The 20,685-nt window shown below is 41.7% G+C and overlaps 1 protein-coding gene across 2 annotated transcripts in view; it reads left to right on the top strand.

The window, feature by feature from the left end:
- LOC139386104 (kin of IRRE-like protein 3) overlaps positions 1-20,685 on the top strand; it is a 209,729-nt gene that overhangs the window by 137,965 nt on the left and 51,079 nt on the right. For both annotated transcript variants that reach the window (XM_071131532.1, XM_071131531.1), the window contains exon 4: positions 12,609-12,766. In XM_071131532.1, the coding sequence (XP_070987633.1) occupies positions 12,609-12,766 (158 nt within the window). The remainder of the gene's footprint in view (positions 1-12,608; positions 12,767-20,685) is intronic.

Genomic DNA, 20,685 nt, shown 5'->3' with positions numbered 1-20,685 from the left:
GGGTCTTGTAAATGACATGGAGCCAGTGGGTTTGGCGACGAGTGTGAAGCGAGGGCCAGCCAACGAGAGCGTACAGGTCGCAATGGTGGGTAGTATATGGGGCTTTGGTGACAAAACGGATTGCACTGTGATAGACTGCATCCAATTTGTTGAGTAGGGTATTGGAGGCTATTTTGTAAATGACATCGCCAAAGTCGAGGATTGGTAGGATGGTCAGTTTTACAAGGGTATGTTTGGCAGCATGAGTGAAGGATGCTTTGTTGCGAAATAGGAAGCCAATTCTAGATTTAACTTTGGATTGGAGATATTTGATATGGGTCTGGAAGGAGAGTTTACAGTCTAACCAGACACCTAAGTATTTGTAGTTGTCCACGTATTCTAAGTCAGAGCCAGGCGGGTAGGTGCAGGTAGCGATCGGTTGAAGAGCATGCATTTAGTTTTACTTGTATTTAAGAGCAATTGGAGGCCACGGAAGGAGAGTTGTATGGCATTGAAGCTTGCCTGGAGGGTTGTTAACACAGTGTCCAAAGAAGGGTCAGAAGTATACAGAATGGTGTCGTCTGCGTAGAGGTGGATCAGAGACTCACCAGCAGCAAGAGCGACCTCATTGATGTATACAGAGAAGAGAGTCGGTCCAAGAATTGAACCCTGTGGCAGCCCCATAGAGACTGCCAGAAGTCCGGACAGCAGACCCTCCGATTTGTCACACTGAACTCTATCAGAGAAGTAGTTGGTGAACCAGGCGAGGCAATCATTTGAGAAACCAAGGCTGTCGAGTCTGCCGACGAGGATGTGGTGATTGACAGAGTCGAAAGCCTTGGCCAGATCAATGAATACAGCTGCACAGTAATGTTTCTTATCGATGGCGGTTAAGATATCGTTTAGGACCTTGAGCGTGGCTGAGGTGCACCCATGACCAGCTCTGAAACCAGATTGCATAGCAGAGAAGGTATGGTGAGATTCGAAATGGTCGGTAATCTGTTTGTTGACTTGGCTTTCGAAGACCTTAGAAAGGCATGGTAGGATACAGTGCCTTGCGAAAGTATTCGGCCCCCTTGAACTTTGCGACCTTTTGCCACATTTCAGGCTTCAAACATAAAGATATAAAACTGTATTTTTTTTGTGCAGAATCAACAACAAGTGGGACACAATCATGAAGTGGAAAGACATTTATTGGATATTTCAAACTTTTTTAACAAATCAAAAACTGAAAAATTGGGCGTGCAAAATTGTCAAATAAGCACCAAACAAAACATGCATCTGTCATAAAATGTAGCTACCAACCTTGTACGACTGCATGCCTTTTCATTTTGGACAAAAATTATGAAAAAAAAAGTTATGAAGTTATGAAAACTGGTTGTTTTAAAAATGTTGAACTTATAATATGGCTACTAATAATGGAAAAGCTAAATCAAAGTCCAAGTATTCAGATTTGACGATATTCTTGCAGAAAAACTGTAATATGAATGTGAATGTCTCCTTCACGATTTGCCAAAATGTACCTGGGTGACTTCACACTAAATGTCATGTAGCTCGCTCATACTTCAAGTTATTCGTCTGAAACGTTGGACATATGCTGCTGCCATCTTTTGGACACCATCGGAATTACAACCAGAGTGGTGGCTGGAACTGGGTCCTTTCTGCTGCATTTCAAATTTGGTGGTAGAAAAAAACATGTTGTTTTTTTCTATGTATTTTCTTCTACCAGATCTATTGTGTTATATTCTCCTACATTCAATTCACATTTCCACAAACTTCAAAGTGTTTCCATTCAAATGGTACCAAGAATATGCATATCCTTGCTTCAGGGCCTGAGCTACAGGCAGTTAGATTTGGGTATGTCATTTAGGCAAACATTTAAAAAAAGTGGGGCTATCCCTAAGTTAATTGAATCTTGATGATGGTGTTGCTTTGGGGCTTGCTCAACATTGAGTTTAACTAAAGCATAATTTTCCTGTGCAGTACACTACTGCAACTGTTGATACACTACATGACCAATAGTATGTGGACGCTGGACTTGCTTCCATTCAGCCACGAGATCATTAGTGAGGTCGGACGATTAGGTCTGGCTCATAGTCTGCGTATGAATTCATCCCAAAGGTGTTCGAGGGGGTTGAGGTCAGGGCTCTGTGCAGGCCAGTCAAGTTCTTCCACACCAATCTCGATAAACCATTTCTGTTTGGACCTCGCTTTCTGCACGGGGGTATTGTCATGCTGAAATAGGACAGGGACCAAACTGTTGCCACAAAGCACAGAATTGTCTAGAATATTAGTGTGCTGTAGCGTTAAGATTTCCCTTCACTGAAACTGAGGGGCGTAGCCGAACCATGAAAAACAGCCCAAGACCATTCTTCCTCCTCCGCCAAACTTTACAGTTGACACTGTGCATTCGGGCAGATAGCGTTGTCCTGGCATCCACCAAACCCAGATTTGTCCGTCGGACTGCCAGATGGTGAAGCTTGATTCCACTGCTCCAGAGTCTTAACGGCGGCGAGCTTTACACCACTCCAGCCGACGCTTGGAATTGTGCATGGTGATCTTAAGCTTGTGTCTAGCTGCTTGGCCCTTTTCATGAAGCTCCCGACAAACAGTTCTTCCAGAGTCAGTGCTTCCAGAGGCAGTTTGGAACTCGGTAGTGAGTGTTGCAACCGAGGACAGACGGTTTCACGCGCTACACTCTTCAGCACTTGACGGTCCCACTCTGTGAGCTTGTGTATATATAGTGTACGTTTTTAACCCAAGTCTGTTGAGCTGCAGTCACATTCACAACAATGTAAAGATGGCTACTTAAAGGAAAGAGCTGTTTAAGCCCCATTAAAATTATTAATCATCAATAAACGAGGGGAGCCATTTGTCTCTATTCCTCTTTGGCTATTTGAGGGTGAAACACTTATCATCCTTTCTCATAAGCCCCGCCATAAGATGTTGTTTAGTCCCCTGCTTAGCTGGCTGACTCCTGAATACATTGTGAAGGAGGGCCCCCAGGCAGTCACACATGCAAGGTAATGGAATAAATATATGCAAGCCCCGTGTCACTGCAAACTCTAAGCTGTCAATTACCTGCCAGTGGTGACAGAGTGTGTCTATCGACTCGGAAGACAGTGACTGTCCGTCCACAGAGTGGAACAGTCTCCCTTCTCTCTTACCTGACTGTCAAATGAATCTAAAAACATTCCCCTACTCTCTCTCTCATCAGCCAATATCTGTTCCAGCTCTACTGTTTTCTACATCAAAGGGAACTGTTTTCTTTATGACTTTGCTATTTACAGAAAAAAGACACAGATTTGGAGTGCTTTTTGTCACTCGATATTCTCACATAAGATTGGTACTGTGTCCATTTGTTCATTTATTACAGAAAGGCTTACAATTCTAGTCTTACAGGCAATTACCTAAATTACCTGAATTCATAATCCTGAATCCTTTAATGATGTTCCAATAAAAAATATTTGAAATACCCAGCAAAAAGTTAAAGGATACACAGTCTCTAACCTGACATTACTCCTGTTTAAACATTAGCAAAACATTTGTGGGGGAGTTTGGAGTGTCTTATTTGAGTAGCATTAGGAGTAAAACGTAAGCTTATCAAATAAATGCGGTATGAGGAAAACACCATAGAGGAATGAAAAGGGTCATCAATAATGTAACGAGGCATCAACTTCCCTCCCCAGAAACGTTTCCCCTCTGGAAAATTGTCTTTGAACTTTGAACCCCATTATCTGATTGCAATCATGGGATCCAGGTTGCAGGCATGGAGGCCAAGTGGCTTGAGGTTTGGTGAATTAGGCATGAAGGTCAGGAGTGATCTAGGGGTTATGGTCTGGGGGTAGTCCTGAGGCTAATTATATCCCCTTCAGCAAGGTAGCAGGCATCCAAACCGATGCCTCAATGTGTTAACCTGGGGTAGGAAAGAAGGGGGAGGAATGGGCTCTCTGGAATAAGGTCTCTCCCCTTAAACAGAACTGTGAGACAAGGTAATCCTTTGTAAGAGAAATGTGCACCATTTACCATTTAGCGATGGTGAAAAAGTTGCTGCTTTTTTACAGAGTAGACCAACACTGAATGATGAGGACTGCTGTTGACTCTAATGTGACTTTTATAGAGCTCATTGACATTCATCCTCCGACAAGTATTCTAATGAACCTTCATTCCTCATCAATCGCTTATGTTGATCGCTTTCCTTTGTTGTTCCTTCCCGTTCCTCGCTAGGTCTTGCTTTTTAATGTCGTAGCCCTCTGTGATCACAACATTTGATGCACTCCAAGATGAAAAACTACATTTAAGGCATACAAAGTAATGCCACAAGGCCCTAATACGTTCATAAGTATTCTCTGGGAATTTATGTTTTGATACTGCCCATTAGGAAATATTTACATTGCTGCAGATTAACTCCACAGAAAATACGAGGGCCAGATCTGTCCTCTGTTTTTCATTTGCTGTCAAGATAATTATTAATTAGATTCACACTGCTACGGGAAGATCACGTTTCCTTAGCATGGAATTAATAACTGTGTCCCAGCCACTCTTCTGCCCTTGTTTGTAACTTTAGAGAGCATCCAGAGGCACACCGATTATTCACTTTTAATTACAAGAGTGCAAGATGTGAGATCTGACAAAACACTTCCTTCCAAATGGCTAAACATTTGTCTTTGGAGCAGCCAAAGACAAGGAAGGGCACTCAGCTGTGTTGAATTCAGAGGCAAAAATCACATTTTCCAAGAAAGCTTGTTGATTATAATTCTCTGGCTGGTCTAGCCTTGCGCAGTGCCAGGGGTCATGGTGTGCCTCGCAGCACAACGTTGGAATGGGGTAATCTAGTTATATCTAACTATGCACAGATAGTTTGCTTCCCAGTGTCCTCTTTTTACTGCTTGGAGCTCACATCTAGTCTTATGTCTAGTTTTTCTTCCTGTGGTGAAATTGATTGTCTGTTCAACATGACCCTTTGTTATTTTTACTTTACAATCCACCTCATCCTCTTGTCATTCCTTTGTCCTCCGAAAAATAGACTTGTCCAGTCAGGGGAGGGAGCCAGTGACTTACTTGACTTTACCACACCTTGGAGAGTGTAGGTCATCCACTAGATTTTTCCAATAGTGGTGGAGCAAACAATGCTGCTCTGCACTGCAGGGTCTTCTTAGCACGACATCTGATTAATAAGTACTCTCTCTACTGAACTGCATCTAATGTCAACTTCCAAATTCTTCCGTCATATGTTTATTCTATTACATTGCAATTTTTCTCAACTTTAAAGCTGTGATAGACAAAGGGGGAAAAAATGCAATCATTTAATGAAAAAAATGTCCTTCAACTGTAGTTGTTGAAGGTAAAACTGAATTTTGTCTCGCTCAAGGAACTCTATTGAAATCTTGACACTAAACCGAAGGGCAGCTTCATGAGAAACATTGTGTTTTTAACAAGACACAAACATGAAGCAGTAATTGTCTCTAGGTCTCCTGTAGTTCAAACCACTGAATCCCACTTATGATTTATGGAATCATGCGTTTCAAAATATATGCACTATATGAAAATAGAAAGGACACAAAGTATATGCCTTATTGAAGAAGCACAAGGGGGAGAATGCAAGTTGATTGGTTTCCAGTAACAGTCACGACGGGAGCAGTATTTCCATCGGCAACACTTTTACCGTTCCAACTAATTAATGGAAGTGGTTTTATGCATTCCCCAGCTCTCTCTTTCTCCCTTCTCTCTCTCTCTCTCTCTCTCTCTCTCCTTGACTGTGCATGCCAAAATTGTAAAGTCTTGAAAGAAAATGTTGAAACACCTCATTAAGCAGTTTAAGTGTGCTAGTTTTCTGTATGTAACCAATTTATCTCTCACATAAGTCAATTTGACTCTAGCCAAGAATGTCTGCTGAAGTAGGGCCAGATCAGAACCCCTGATCAGCAGTCATTTTGTTAGAAATATGGCTCTTCCATTTACATTATCTTGCGAACACTACCCTGATTTACATTAAAGTACATTACTGAGATCTAAGATAAAGAGAACATCTATAATATCACTGACTCTATGAACAGCTGTATGTTAATGCCCAACAGATTGCATGTAAGACATGCTTTTTTGGTTTGAGTGTTTTAAAAGGGAGGGGTACTTTTAAACACACACACAGCTGTGTTTTGAAATCTTTTCAAAATCAATATGTCATGTTCAGTAATAAATGATCATAACAAAAACTATTATTGACTTAAACAAATCTAGAACTGGAAGAGATGAAAGCTTGATTTGACACTCTATAAGGAACAATCCATTTCGATAACATTTAATGTGAAGGTATATATTAACAGGAGTCTGTTTTTACATTTCATGCAAAATGACAGCCATATTGCTACAGAAACAAACACACACACACACAAACACGGCAATGTCAGTGCCCTCCCAATCTGTTGAGAGCAACTTTAGCGCTACACATCGCTGCTCTGTGACGGAGCCATCTCTGCATGCTGCTGACAGCTCTGGCATCTCACCACTCCTCCCATGTCTCCAGAAAACCTCTTCATCCCTGCCTTCACTCTCCCTCTGTTGGTCAGCATACACACACCTACACCACCTACACCACCTACACCACACACACACACACACACACACACACACACACACACACACACACACACACACACACACACACACACACACACACACACACACACACACACACAGTCATATCGTCATACCTCACATTAATCTCTCTATCACTGATCATCTAACACAGCCGGTATTAGCAGAGTGGGAGAGATAGAGACAGTCTGTGTGAGCCAAGATATTGTGACCTACAAACAGGTGTATGGTGACAGCACTTGAAGAGGCCTGTGATTTGGGCCAGTGAGCCACGTATGTCTCTTGTCTTCCACCTACGATGGATCGTTCTTTTCTCCCTTCTCTTTTGTGATCTATCTATCACAACCTCTGCAAGCTGCCAGGGCGCCGTCGAATTGGGGTGACAGGTGTCTGGTGCGAGCATTCTGCCAAAACCGGCGGGGCGAGCCGACCCATTGTTGTTCCAGACACGTCGGCAGAAGCCCAGCACTGTGCACACTGCATTTCCAGACACCGTCGGCAGAAGCCCAGCACTGTGCACACTGCATTTCCAGACACCGTCGGCAGAAGCCCAGCACTGTGCACACTGCATTTCCAGACACCGTCGGCAGAAGCCCAGCACTGTGCACACTGCATTTCCAGACACCGTCGGCAGAAGCCCAGCACTGTGCACACTGTATTTCCAGACACCCCACCCCGCCCCCTCCCCACCTCAGAGCTCTTCTGAGGTTACCCCTCTCAATCACCCACCTCCAAATTGCCTTTTGAACCCACTCTCCTGCTCCTGGAAGGCTGTGTGTAGGACTATAGGCTGCTTGGAGAATGTTCCTCAGCCTGGCTTTGGTTGTTTATGACTCAGGTTGTCCGCCATCAGCAGAGCCCCAATGGTAATAGACTGGCTTTACTTCTCTTCCAGTCCTGGCGCCGTCAGGGTGTTTTCTCAGACCAGGCTAATCCCAGAGGTTCTGAGGTATTGAAATGTCTCCCAGGACACAGGGCAGGTTTATACTCTAGGTTTATTCGGACAAGCCCTGCCTATAACAGACTTACTGTCACACATGGTTGGGTTAATTACAAATCCATATTCCTTTGTCTCATTTATAGATATCTTTGATTATACACTAAAAATAAATGAACTCACTAAAACACAATCAATCCGACCTGCCCTCTTCTCCCCAGCCTGCTCTGAGTTTTATGGTAAAACATGGCTCTGAGATCTGGGTTGGGCAAAAACCTGAAACAAACCATAGTGCTATCTCTCTCAGGAAGGGGCGATGCAATTCCATTAAACTCCATTGCTCCTTTAATGAACTTCAGTGGAAGCTCTTATCTGAGGCAGAGGGCTGGGGTAATGGAAGTTGTGACAGACTGTGTGCCCCCTCAAAACACCCATCGCCTAGTAGTCTCACTCCCTGAAAAAGGTTGCTTGGAGCATAAATATGAGAAATTAACTGGTACACCTGTGATGGCCCAGGTGACAGACAGGCACATCATAGTCCTCCAGATAACCATTAAAGGTGAGAAAAAGTAATAAGAAAGATACATTTAGAGGTAAAATGTTAATACATGCCTGAGATCCCTCCTCCAGAGCAGGAAGGAAAAACAGGGAAACTAGCAGTATGAGCCAAGTAAGAGGAGAACACATACTATAGAACTAATCTCCTATTGATTAATCTACTCCTTTGAAGAAAACCCACAGAATCTCTCTTCCACGTCATATCTCAGACAACAAGAGGATGTTTTGCCCTCAAATCTAGGAGTTGAGAAACTATTGAGCAGTGTGTGTTTGTATGAGTGTGGAAGTGTGTGGTGTGAGACTGCATTATACTCTCCCAGAGTGAAGTGGGGAAAGAGGAAGTATTTCAGCAAGCCAGCTGGTAATTAAAGAGGCGCAATCAATCCGAGCCGCTGACCGGCTCGTGAGAAATCCATCACGGGGCCGCAGTAAAGCGCTAATTTGGAACCATTAGGGGCTGCCGAGTTTGCAAACAGGACTGTAATGATGATGACTGGCGTGGTTCGAGGCCTTTGTGCGGCTGTCAGACTGGCCCACAAGAGGGACGGTTGTGGAGAGATGGCTTAACAGCAACCCAGTATGGAGAGAGAGAGAGAGAGAGGAAACTGGAATTGCACTTCTTTTTGTAACGATTCTGGCTGTTAGACTGTGACTTACAATAGGCTACTCTTTACTGTTGCTTTACTGTCCACTGTAGGAGGTCCACTGTGGAATGTACAAACGTAGATCTATGGCTTGTGAGGTAGAGCGGTTGAGGTAAACTACCTGCCCATTGTTTGGTCATGCAGTGCTTACTGTACATCTGAGTTAGCCTTTGTTTTGTGAGGGGATTGCCCCTACGTCCCTAAAAGGGAAACCGAAAGTGGGAGATGGAGGAGTGCAGATGGAGAGCATGCCACCTGTGCCAATGACTTAGCAAAGAGATTACACTGGCACTCATTCTACTCAGAGATCCTCGGTGTCATCCCTGTGACAGATATCACACACATGGAGGAAATGAAAAAAGTCCTGTCGGAGGCAGCCAAGCGAGTCTTTCACCCTTTTTGTCTGTTTTTCATCTACCCTTGACACATCACCGCCTGTCTCCCAGAGCAGAGCACGCGACCTGAAAGCATAACGACAATCTGTGCGTCTTGCCATGGACCTCAGCGTATGGAGATTACCATGCATTAAATGTTAACGGCACTCAGGTCCTCTCTGAGGGAAACCTTATGGATCGTTTAAAGGATAAACTATTATTAACTTTACAGGTCAAGATGGGTCAATAATATCTCTAGGAGAGGGGTTGAAAGTAGCCTTTAAATTATTACACTCTTTCATATTCTGTAGTGGCATCACATCACTTCCTGGCTGTACTGTACCTACTGGGCACAGACACCAATTCAATGTCTGTACTACGATGGTCCAACAAAGCTTTATTGAATTGACGTGGAAACAACATTGATTCAACCAGTGTGTGCCCAGTGGGTAGCAGGTTTCTGGTAGCCTTGAGCTGTCATGTTCTGTTTTAGAAAGTCAATACATTTTACCTGGATTAGTTCACAGCCATTGCTCTTCCTTGATGGCCTGGTATTGTGACTGGAGTGGTGACAGTCAATACCAGCCTGAATCCACAGCCCACTTACTCCATCTTTAATATGCATGTCTGTGCTGTCGTCAGTCACATAATGTTAGGCTCTCAGAGAGCTCCAAATGGAGCAGTTTTTCTATTCAATTTGCCCCTTCAGAAGATGGAAGCTATGCATACCTCAAACAACTTGACAGTTAGTTAATGTTTCAGCAGCATTGAGTGAGCGCTGACAGCAAGCCAATAACACTAGATCTCTAGAAGCATCTCTCCATCTCTGTTGCTCACTATTTCATATTTTCATAAACTTCTCTCATTCTGGTGACAAAGAGAAGGAACAAGCTTGTTTCCAATCTTAAACCACAATATTACCATACTACAATGTACCGTATATCCATTTGTTCAGATCCGTAAATATTTTCGTATTCTAAATAAGACCTAGTATTTCTATCTTACACCAACTTGTGTAACTTCACATCGTGAAGAACACCAGATCAAAAGGACATATACTAACCACAGTATTTTCTGTTCAAACAAAACATTTCACACTATATCACTGTTTCCAGAGCCATTTGACAAGGCAGGAATGTGACTATGGGTCTGGTCTAGAAACAGGTTGGAGAATCACCTGGGACCTGAGTCACAAGGCTTAGCCGGACTGAACTGGCAAAGCAAAAAAGCAGCCCTATTCCCAATGCTCCCCTTCTGCAAAATCTCACACTTTGTCATAGTGTGTCACCAGTACTATACAGCCCTGCCTTTTTAATTGCTTGTCCTAAGGAAGGAGGATGTGGGTGGAAACAGGGGAAAGCATCAGTTATATTTAGTCTGCAGTTTTCATTCCTTTCATAACCAAAAAATACAATTAACTAGAGGCAGTAAAAATAACCTGTATGAGCTTCCTTCCTGAGTTTGGATGTTACAGCAGCTCTATTTTATGTCAGACGGTGACACAGTCCTGGTTGATCATCCATAGGTCTGCTATGAGTCCCTCAGGATGTTAACGAGACATGGCTACCTGTTCCTATTTCATTTAACTAGGCAAGTCAGTTAAGAACCAATTCTTATTTACAATGACGGCCCACCCCAGCCAACCCCTAACCCAGACGGCGCTGGGCCAGTTGTGCGCCGCACTAAGGGACTCCCATCACAGCCAGTTGTGATACAGCCTGGAATCGAACCAGGGTCTGTAGTGACACCTCTAGCACTGAGATGCAGTGCCTTAGACAGCTGCCCCACTCAGGAGCCCTTTAAATGTTCCTGGGGAATGGCTGAAAGTGTAGATCCTGTTGAAAGTGAGTAGTTTAGTACTGTAAGTCATCAATGGAAGATCAACCATCAAAGTGATGCTCTGGAACTTTTGTATAATTTCAGCCAGTACTGCTCATGAGCCAAAACAGGTCCCCATTTTTTGTGTACTACAGTAAGTCATCCAATTGTGTGTAGCTTCATCCATTTCGTATTATATGTTACGCCCTGTAATTTGTATTTATATATATTGTTTTAATACAATTTGTACAATATGTTATGAATTTGTTGTGCTTAAGATCCCTGACTGCATCTTTAACCTTTAGCATTCAATGAGTCAGTGACAAAGCAGAACAGGAATGTCCCCTTTCAACAACAACAAAATGTATAACTGTGTTGTACGTATAGGCAATCAAACCTTTCACTAGAATTGACAGATTGCTAGGGAATTGCGGTCAGTCGTCATCTCATAAGCAGAAAAGAGACAGATAGAGGAAGAGAGTGTTGGATGACTGCAGAATGCAGATCCGTGAATTGGGCTCCCGAGTGGCGCAGCGGTCTAAGTCACTGCATCTCAGTGCTAGAGGCGTCACTACAGATCCAGGCTGTATCACAACTAGCCGTGATTGGGAGTCCCAGAGGGCAGCGCACAACTGGCCCAGCGTCATCCAGGTTTGGCCGGTGTAGGCCATTAAAATAAATAAGAACTTGTTCTGAACTGGCTTAAATAAAAAGAAATAGGCCATTATCCATAAAACAATTCAACAGTGTATCCATAGCTCCCCTTTTTCATTCCAAGCCTTGGCTGTTTGACAGAAGACCCCCGCCCACCTTCTCTCTCCGACCCTCTCACTCTCATAGGCAAATATGCCAGCTGCTCGCAGCCTTTGATTTCATCATGCCCCAGATCTGCACTGTAATGAGCGTGCAGGCCAATCAATAATTCACTGGAGTTTGAATAATAACAGGGTGATCAGCATGTGTGTATAAAGAGGCGTGTAATCAGTGCCATTCAGGGGCCTGCATTCTGCATTCATCCACCACTCTCTTCCTCTATCTATCTATTTTCCGCTTATGAGATGATGACTTGACTGCCATTCCCTGGCAATCTGTCAATTCTAGTCAAAGGTTTGATTGCTTCAATTGCATTCATGTACGGACACGTAAAAGTCATGATTAAAATGCACCGGTGTCTGTATCATCCATTCACATTGTCAGTAACAGCACAAAGCTGAACTATGCTTTGGATTTCTTAGGGCTCTTATTCAGAGTCTATTGTTGGCTACACTCCAGACATATGATGTGACCAAAGTCTGCCCAATACGGCTCTGACATCTCTGCATCAGTGACCATGGACACCAGAGATTTCAATCTCACGGGAGAGAAAATGGACAAAAGAAACTGAAACCCCTCACCTCACCTGTCATTCATAAAGCTATATTGTATTTGAAGTAATCTCCCTGTCCTTGGCTCACACAGGTATTACTCAAAAAGTGAGAACAAGCCGTTTTACACAGTCCCACAGATATCCTTATATGAACCTTCTTATGTCCAAGACATATCTTCTATCAATCCAATGGATGAGTCTGAGGTTTGATCAAATACCTTCATCGTTGAAAATAATGACACTCTGGCTTGAAGAAACAGTTGTTGTTGTATACAAGTATATGCTATTACATGTTTATAACGTAGCTACAACACAATGCCTTTCTGTTTTCCCTCCAGTGCCTCCTGAGGATCCAGTGATCAGTGGTGGTCCGGTGGTGAGCCTGAGAGCAGGAGATCCCCTAAACCTGACCTGCCACGCTGACAACGCCAAGCCAGCCGCATCCATCATCTGGATCCGCAATGGAGAGGTCCTCAATGGAGCCATGTACTCCAAGGTAAGCATCGAGGTGTGTAATACACAGTTTGTTTTTTAAGTGTGGAGGGAGGGCTGGGGCTTTTGAGGGGGGAGTGGTTAAACACTTACCCATTCCCATAGGTAGAAAGCAAAAGCCCTCAAACACTATTTCGTCCATGTAATAGGTTATATCACTCATCAAATTCCAGTTGATGCTAGTCAATCCTTCCCTTGAAATGTGTCGTGAATAGCCACTTCAAGAGCACTAGCCGTCTGTGACGGGTGATTTCTTGTGCCATCTGCAAACTGTGCCTCAGCATTCAGCCTAGATTGATTGGAATAAAATCCCCCGAAAATACAGTGTCTTCTCTGGGATGTCTAAAGGATGTTTGTCCTCTTTGCCCAGCTAATGCCTCTACTCAAACAAGCAGATGGTGAGCAATAAGAATGCAAGTCGGTGACTCTCCAGCACCTTTGCTGTCTCCTAGGTGCCATGCTTCTCTCTTTTCAGTGGCAGGGTCCATAAAGAGATCTGTTCGGTAACTTCTCTATTGGAGAAGCCGTCCCTGATCTGTGGTATTCAGAGAAGATGCTCTGCCAACCAACCCTAGCCTTCAACTCAACCATCACCACACACAATGCCACACCAGACTGCCAGCTGGCCCCTCTGGCAAGTCAATGACACTAACCGGCGGGCTAAACATGTAATCAATGCCACTATCTGAATTTCCATATAAACAAGGAGAGCGAGCGGGCACCAACTCTCTCTCCACTGTCTCATCCCATTATCGGCTTTTTTCAAAGAGCAGATAAATGCCATTGATTGGGCTGGGATACGGCACAAGCCCAATTGAATAAAACAAGGTGCCGTTTGCTAATAGTAAGGGGGATAGCGTGCTTCCTACATACACTTCCTCTTTCTGAAACAGCAGCAGCAGTGATGTGGGGACATTGTAGCCCAGCTGATGGATGGCAGCAGCAGCTCAGCCATGCAGTCTCTAGCCACAGCTTTCCCCTCATATCACTACCATTAAATATAAATGTGTTCAATTAAAAGTGGATGATTGTCTCGTGAGAAATGTAGCTTTTGAGAGAATAATTGGCTGTCCTGCCCCACCTCGACCCTCGCCTCGCTCCACACCCCACAGATGATGGGAGGTAATAAGGCCAGATGTGCCAGAGTAAGATGGTAGTTTCCTGATGCATGGCTTCCTCTACTCTACAAGAATGGCTTTGACCCCTATAGGTCTCAGAATGACCTCCCTCAAAATCCTAATGGATCAGTTATCTGCCATTTATCTTTAAGTAAGTTGTTACTTTGTGATGAAGTACTTGGACCTAGTATGGTCTGACTGTATGAAGCAGTCATTCAAAAGATCTGGTTATACTGCATGTGAATGGCATTGAGTATGGGCTTGACCTGGTACCTATGGATGTAGATTGTTATACTCATTGCATACTGTACATTGTGAGGAGGCCTAGTACAAGCTTCAGATGATTGAAAATCAGAATTTGAGAACAAGGGAGAATATCTAAATCCTAACCGTCTCGTATTCAGTTCCATTCAACGGGGGACTAGTACGAAAAAAGTAGGAAAATGAATGCACTCACTACTGTAAGTCAAATTGGATAAGGCTGTCTGCTAAATGACTAAAATGTATCATGTAAATGTAAACCCAAACCACATTTCAGTCAGCTCCTTATGGATGGACTGGTGAACAAGTGTAAGGGGTGTCATCATAGTAACTTCCACAGGGCTGAGGGAATTCATTATTCTGTGAAGCATTCAAATGCATGACACCAGAAAATAAGTTCTGCTTATCCTCCCTCTCTTCCTCCACAGATAAGTTTCCCTGCTCATTCCTCCCCCACTCCCCCACAAACCTTCAAAGCTTCTTTATCTGTCTCTCAATTTCATTATTTTCCTCCCAACCTTCATCTCAGCAAAGTTTTCTGTATAATTAGAGAGATTTTCTTTTAACCCTCCTGTTGTGTTCGTTTCATGTTAATAAATCCTGTGTTCCCGGTCCAAAATGACCGCCCCATTATAGCTGATTATAAATCCATAATAAGACATGTATTATAACCTAATGTTGTGTTAGATCTTCTTATCAACTTAAGTTATTGTGAACATAACACGTTTTTAACTTCTATTTGCTATTTATAGCCTGTAGCTTATACAACTTGTATGTGAGTAAAAAAAAAAAGCATAATGTATGGATTATTTTGACTATAACAAATACTCAGATGAAACATATTGTGCTATTTATCACAGACAACTTTGTGTCAAAGTGTAACAAGGACTCGCTCCTCACCAGTGTCATGATCAAAGATATGATCAAGAGCCTCAGGCTTTGTGCTGCAACAGAATGAATTGTGAGCAATACCTAAAAAAAGCATTACATGCCAAAACTGCGAGAAAAGTTCTATATATTATTGAAACAATGTTGCGATTATTTGTGAGAATTCCAACAGGTGTGGCTCCTGTGGGGGAAAAGTTCCCATGAGGATTGCCATGGTAGCCAAGAAGGGGAGTGAGGTTTGTGTGTGTGTGTGTGTGTGTGTGTGTGTGTGTGTGTGTGTGTGTGTGTTTGCGTGTGTGCTGAAACAAACATGCATGTGGGGGTCTGGGAGAGGAACTGTGTCCATCTGATGACTGGGCATGTGCCTGAACTCAATTTTATACACTAATTGTAGTCTCACCCATTCATTTCTAATGACCAGTCATTTTTGACCGGGAACACCACAGGCGTACAAAAGTTAAATAAAACACCCAAAATGTAATGAAAATCATCAACATTTATATTGTGTATTCAGATGCCCTGTGTGGACAAAGTCATGGAACCTTTTGACAGTCAGAATAAATTAACTAAATTCTTCAGAGAAAAAACTTGTAAATCGGTCCAATTCGAGTGGAACACAGCAGGAGGGTTAATAGTAATGCTCAATACCAAGTGAGGCTGTGGGAAATCATCCCGGGAAAAAGTAATTGATTAACTTTAAAGAGTGTATAATACATGTCACATTTTTCATACTCAAGAGACAGGTAGAGTTCCCAGTACTTTCGCTGCATAATAATCCATAGTACCCCTTACTTTCCCTGCATAATAATATATAAGTACCCCTTACTTTCCCTGCGTAATAATTTATAGTACCCCTTACTTTCCCTGCATAATTATTTATAGTACCCCTTACTTTCCCTGCATAATAATCTATAGTACCCCTTACTTTCCCTGCATAATAATCTATAGTACCCCTTACTTTCCCTGCATACTAATCTATAGTACCCCTTACTTTCCCTGCATAATAATCTATAGTACCCCTTTCTTTCCCTGAATAATAATCTATAGTACCCCTTACTTTCCCTGTATAATAATCTATAGTACCCCTTACTTTCCCTGCATAATAATCTATAGTACCTCTTATTTTCCCTGTATAATAATCTATAGTACCCCTTACTTTCCCTGCATAATAATCTATAGTACCCCTTACTTTCCCTGTATAATAATCCATAGTACCCCTTACTTTCCCTGCATAATAATCTATAGTACCCCTTACATTCCCTGCATAATAATCTATAGTACCCCTTACTTTCCCTGCATAATAATCTATAGTACCTCTTATTTTCCCTGTATAATAATCTATAGTACCCCTTACTTTCCCTGCATAATAATCTATAGTACCCCTTACTTTCCCTGCATAATAATCTATAGTACCCCTTACTTTCCCTGCATAATAATCTGTAGTACCCAGTACTTTCCCTGCATAATAATCTATAGTACCCAGTACTTTCCCTGCATAATAATCTATAGTACCCCTTACTTTCCCTGCATAATAATCTATAGTACCCCTTACTTTCCCTGTATAATAATCCATAGTACCCCTTACTTTCCCTGCATAATAATCTATAGTACCCCTTACTTTCCCTGTATAATAATCTATATTACCCAGTGCTTTCCCTGCATAATAATCTATAGTACCCAGTACTTTCCCTACATAATAATCTATAGTGCCCCTTACTTTCCCTGCATAATAATCTATAGTACCCCTTTCTTTGCCTGTATAATAATCTATAGTACCCCTTACTTTCCCTGCATAATAATCTATAGTACCTCTTATTTTCCCTGTATAATAATTTATAGTACCCCTTACTTTCCCTGCATAATAATCTATAGTACCCCTTACTTTCCCTGCATAATAATATGTAGTACCCAGTACTTTCCCTGCATAATAATCTATAGTACCCAGTACTTTCCCTGCATAATAATCTATAGTACCCCTTACTTTCCCTGCATAATAATCTATAGTACTCCTTACTTTCCCTGTATAATAATCCATAGTACCCCTTACTTTCCCTGCATAATAATCTATAGTACCCCCATACTTTCCCTGTATAATAATCTATAGTACCCCATACTTTCCCTGCATAATAATCTATAGTACCCCTTACTTTCCCTGCATAACAATTTATAATACCCAGTACTTTCCCTGCATAGTAATCTATATTACCCAGTGCTTTCCCAGCATAATAATCTATAGTACCCAGTACTTTCCCTACATAATAATCTATAGTACCCCTTACTTTCCCTGCATAATAATCTATAGTACCCAGTACTTTCCCTGCATAATAATCTATAGTACCCCTTACTTTCCCTGCATAATAATCTATAGTACCCCTTACTTTCCCTGCATAATAATCTATAGTACCCCTTACTTTCCCTGCATAATAATCTATAGTACCCCTTACTTTCCCTGCATAATAATCTATAGTACCCCTTACTTTCCCTGCATAATAATCTATAGTACCCCTTACTTTCCCTGCATAATAATCTATAGTACCATTTACTTTCCCTGCATAATAATCTATAGTACCCCTTACTTTCCCTGAATAATAATCTATAGTACCCCTTACTTTCCCTGTATAATAATCTATAGTACCCCTTACTTTCCCTGCATAATAATCTATAGTACCCCTTACTTTCCCTGCATAATAATCTATAGTACCCCTTACTTTCCCAGTATTTCCACATTACTCGCAACATTTAACCTTTTTACAAATGATTCAACAAATGTCAGTCTCTCTCTCTTCCATTGTTTTTCTCTCTTGTCAAGCTAATTAACCTCACTGGCTTTGTGCAAGAGAAATTAGAAGTAGGCCTTGGGTGCACTAAAAGAGTAATTTAATACATTTTGTTAAACAGAACGTTAGAAATGATCTGACTTTCTGGTAGTAGGATTATACAAGTTAATCAAGTAAGACCTCTTTAACCTCATGACCAGAGGAAATTGTGAAAATATATTATTTTCTCTTTCGTAGAAATAGGTTGTACAAAGTTTATGCAATTTATATTTTTTCTTTGTGAAATTAATATCCAGTAATGAGCTTTGAAATATGCCTCTGGTTTGGTCTGCAATTTAACAAATGCTGATTTAATTTAACTTGGAACCACATTTCATGTTTGGACATATCAAAGGCACGTTAGATTAACTGCAGAATATTAATGTCAGTCAAATTATTAGCGTAAACAGGGACTAGACATCCCTCTGAGCCTCCCTTCATATTCCCTTTCACTAGTATTTTGACCTAAATAATGGAAGTATTTCAGGCATGTCTGAAAGGTGAAAACTGTCCATGTTTTATTTTGTATTAGCCTGTTAATTGTAATAAACATAATTAGTGTAAAGGTTAGGTAAAAACAATTTACAGATATTTCTGAAAAATAGAAAAAGCTCCATATTTATCAGTAGAAACGTAACCAGTATTATCACTATACTATAGGTTCACTCATATTCGTTCAATATGACCTTCTACTGTCTATGCCCCCTTATCCCATATATTGAAGAGCAACCTTCACTCTCTCCCTCACCATTTTTCAATTCCTTTCTTAACTTGGGAAAGGTATTCTCCTCACATGCTCCAGGCAGTGATATGGGAAATCATCAATTTGTAATTCGGGCTATTTTAAAAGAGCTAGTCGCTGGGTGTTGAGTTCTATGCTGTACAAGATGAATGACTTTAGACAGGTCCAGAGCTATGAGAGAAACAATCCTGATGGTGTCAGAAAGGATATTACATTGACACATCCCGCTGCTGACAGCTAATACGTACTGCTTTAGAGGTGAGTGCCAGGGCTTCTGCAACCTGGTGAGATCTGAGACTCTTCACCAGGTCATTTTGTTTTCATGCAAATGCAGAATAACAATATATGATCATGTATCTTTATGCTATTTTGCGTGTTCCTTACATACATATTATTTCACTCCAAGACAATAGTATTTTTGCTTAGCTAGGTACAGGAAACACTTGAGTAAATGAGGGATACAAAGTATATTGAAAGCAGGGGCTTCCACACAGGTGTGGTTCCTGAGTTAATTAAGCAATACACATCCCATCATGCTTAGGGTAGTGTATAAACATGTTGGGCAGGCCATTATTTTGGCTACCATGGCTATTCTCACATAAGTTGACAATGTCCCCATCCACAGGGCACGAGTGGTGACTGAATTGTTTTATGAGCATGAAAATGATGTAAACCTTATGCCATGGTCATCTCAGTCACCAGATCTCAACCCAATTAAACACTTATGGGAGATTCTGGAGCAGCTCCTGAGACAGTGTTTTCCACCACCATCAACAAAACATTGAATTATGGAATTTCTCGTGGAAGAATGGTGTCGCATACCTCCAATACAGTTTCAGACAATTGTAGAATCTATGCCAAGGTGCACTGAAGCTGTTCTGGCTCATGGTGGCCCAACGCCTTCTTAAAGAGATTTTGGCAGTTACCTGTATATCTTAGGAAGACAGTCGTTGACTGGAGAAGGCAGAAAAGTAAGATGATGAAAAGGCATGCATTGAAGCCAAACCTCCAAACCTCCAAACCTCCTGGCACACAGCTAATATAATGCCAGGTTCCTTGACACTTTAATATGCAGTCTGTGTGTGACATATCTAGCTGGGTTTCATTACAATTCTCAAACTTTCATGAAAGTAGAGAAATGAGGTGGTAATTATTGCCATTATCCTTAAACCTGTCAATAGCTTTCATTGTGACATGCCTTAATATGTAACGACCATTGCAGCTAAAATATTTATTGTCACCATTTGCGAACTTACAGATATTATTACAAAACAAGGACTTGTTGAGAGCTGGTTTCAGAGGGCAGCTGTGATGTTTCAAATTTCCTCCCACGCAAGTCATGACCTTGGTTTGAAAAGTGCATAAAGGTCCTCAAAGGAAGTTTGATAAGCTTTCTTGTCTACGGTATTTTCTCATCAGAGCTCCTCATCATACTGCTAGCAAAGAAAGGGTTTCATCACAACCCATTTGTTTGTGAAGTGAGTCATTGAATTCTGAATAAACTGTAGAGAAATTGCAGAGGAGCATTTTGTTTTGCGGCTATAGTGGGTCACACACACACACACACACACACACACACACACACACACACACACACACACACACACACACACACACACACACACACACACACACACACACACACACAAAGCACCAAAGGAGTTTAAATAATGAAGAGCAACATGTCCCAACTTGCCATTGTATAACATGCCCTCTATAGCTGGACCTCTATAAGTGAAAAGTAAACTTAAAACCTCTTGAGGATCTCTACAGATTGATGTCCCATCCTCGGGACGGTTGAGCAAATGTGTGCTAATGTGATTGACGTTGTAAGTAACAAGAACATTTCCCAGGACATAAACATATCTGATATGGGCAGAAAGCTTAAGTTCTTGTTAATCTAATTGCACTGTCCAATTTATAGTAGCTATTACAGTGAAATAATACCATGCTATTGTTTGAGGAGAGTGCACAATTATGAACTTGAAAATGTATGAATAAACCAATTAGGCACTTTGAGCAGTCTTGATAAAACATTTTGAATAGATATGCAATAGTTCATTGGATCAGTCTAAAACTTTGCACATGCACTGCTTCC

This window comes from Oncorhynchus clarkii, chromosome 27 (genome assembly GCF_045791955.1).
Source record: "Oncorhynchus clarkii lewisi isolate Uvic-CL-2024 chromosome 27, UVic_Ocla_1.0, whole genome shotgun sequence".
Taxonomy (NCBI): domain Eukaryota; kingdom Metazoa; phylum Chordata; class Actinopteri; order Salmoniformes; family Salmonidae; genus Oncorhynchus; species Oncorhynchus clarkii.
This window is presented reverse-complemented; position numbering and strand designations above follow the sequence as displayed.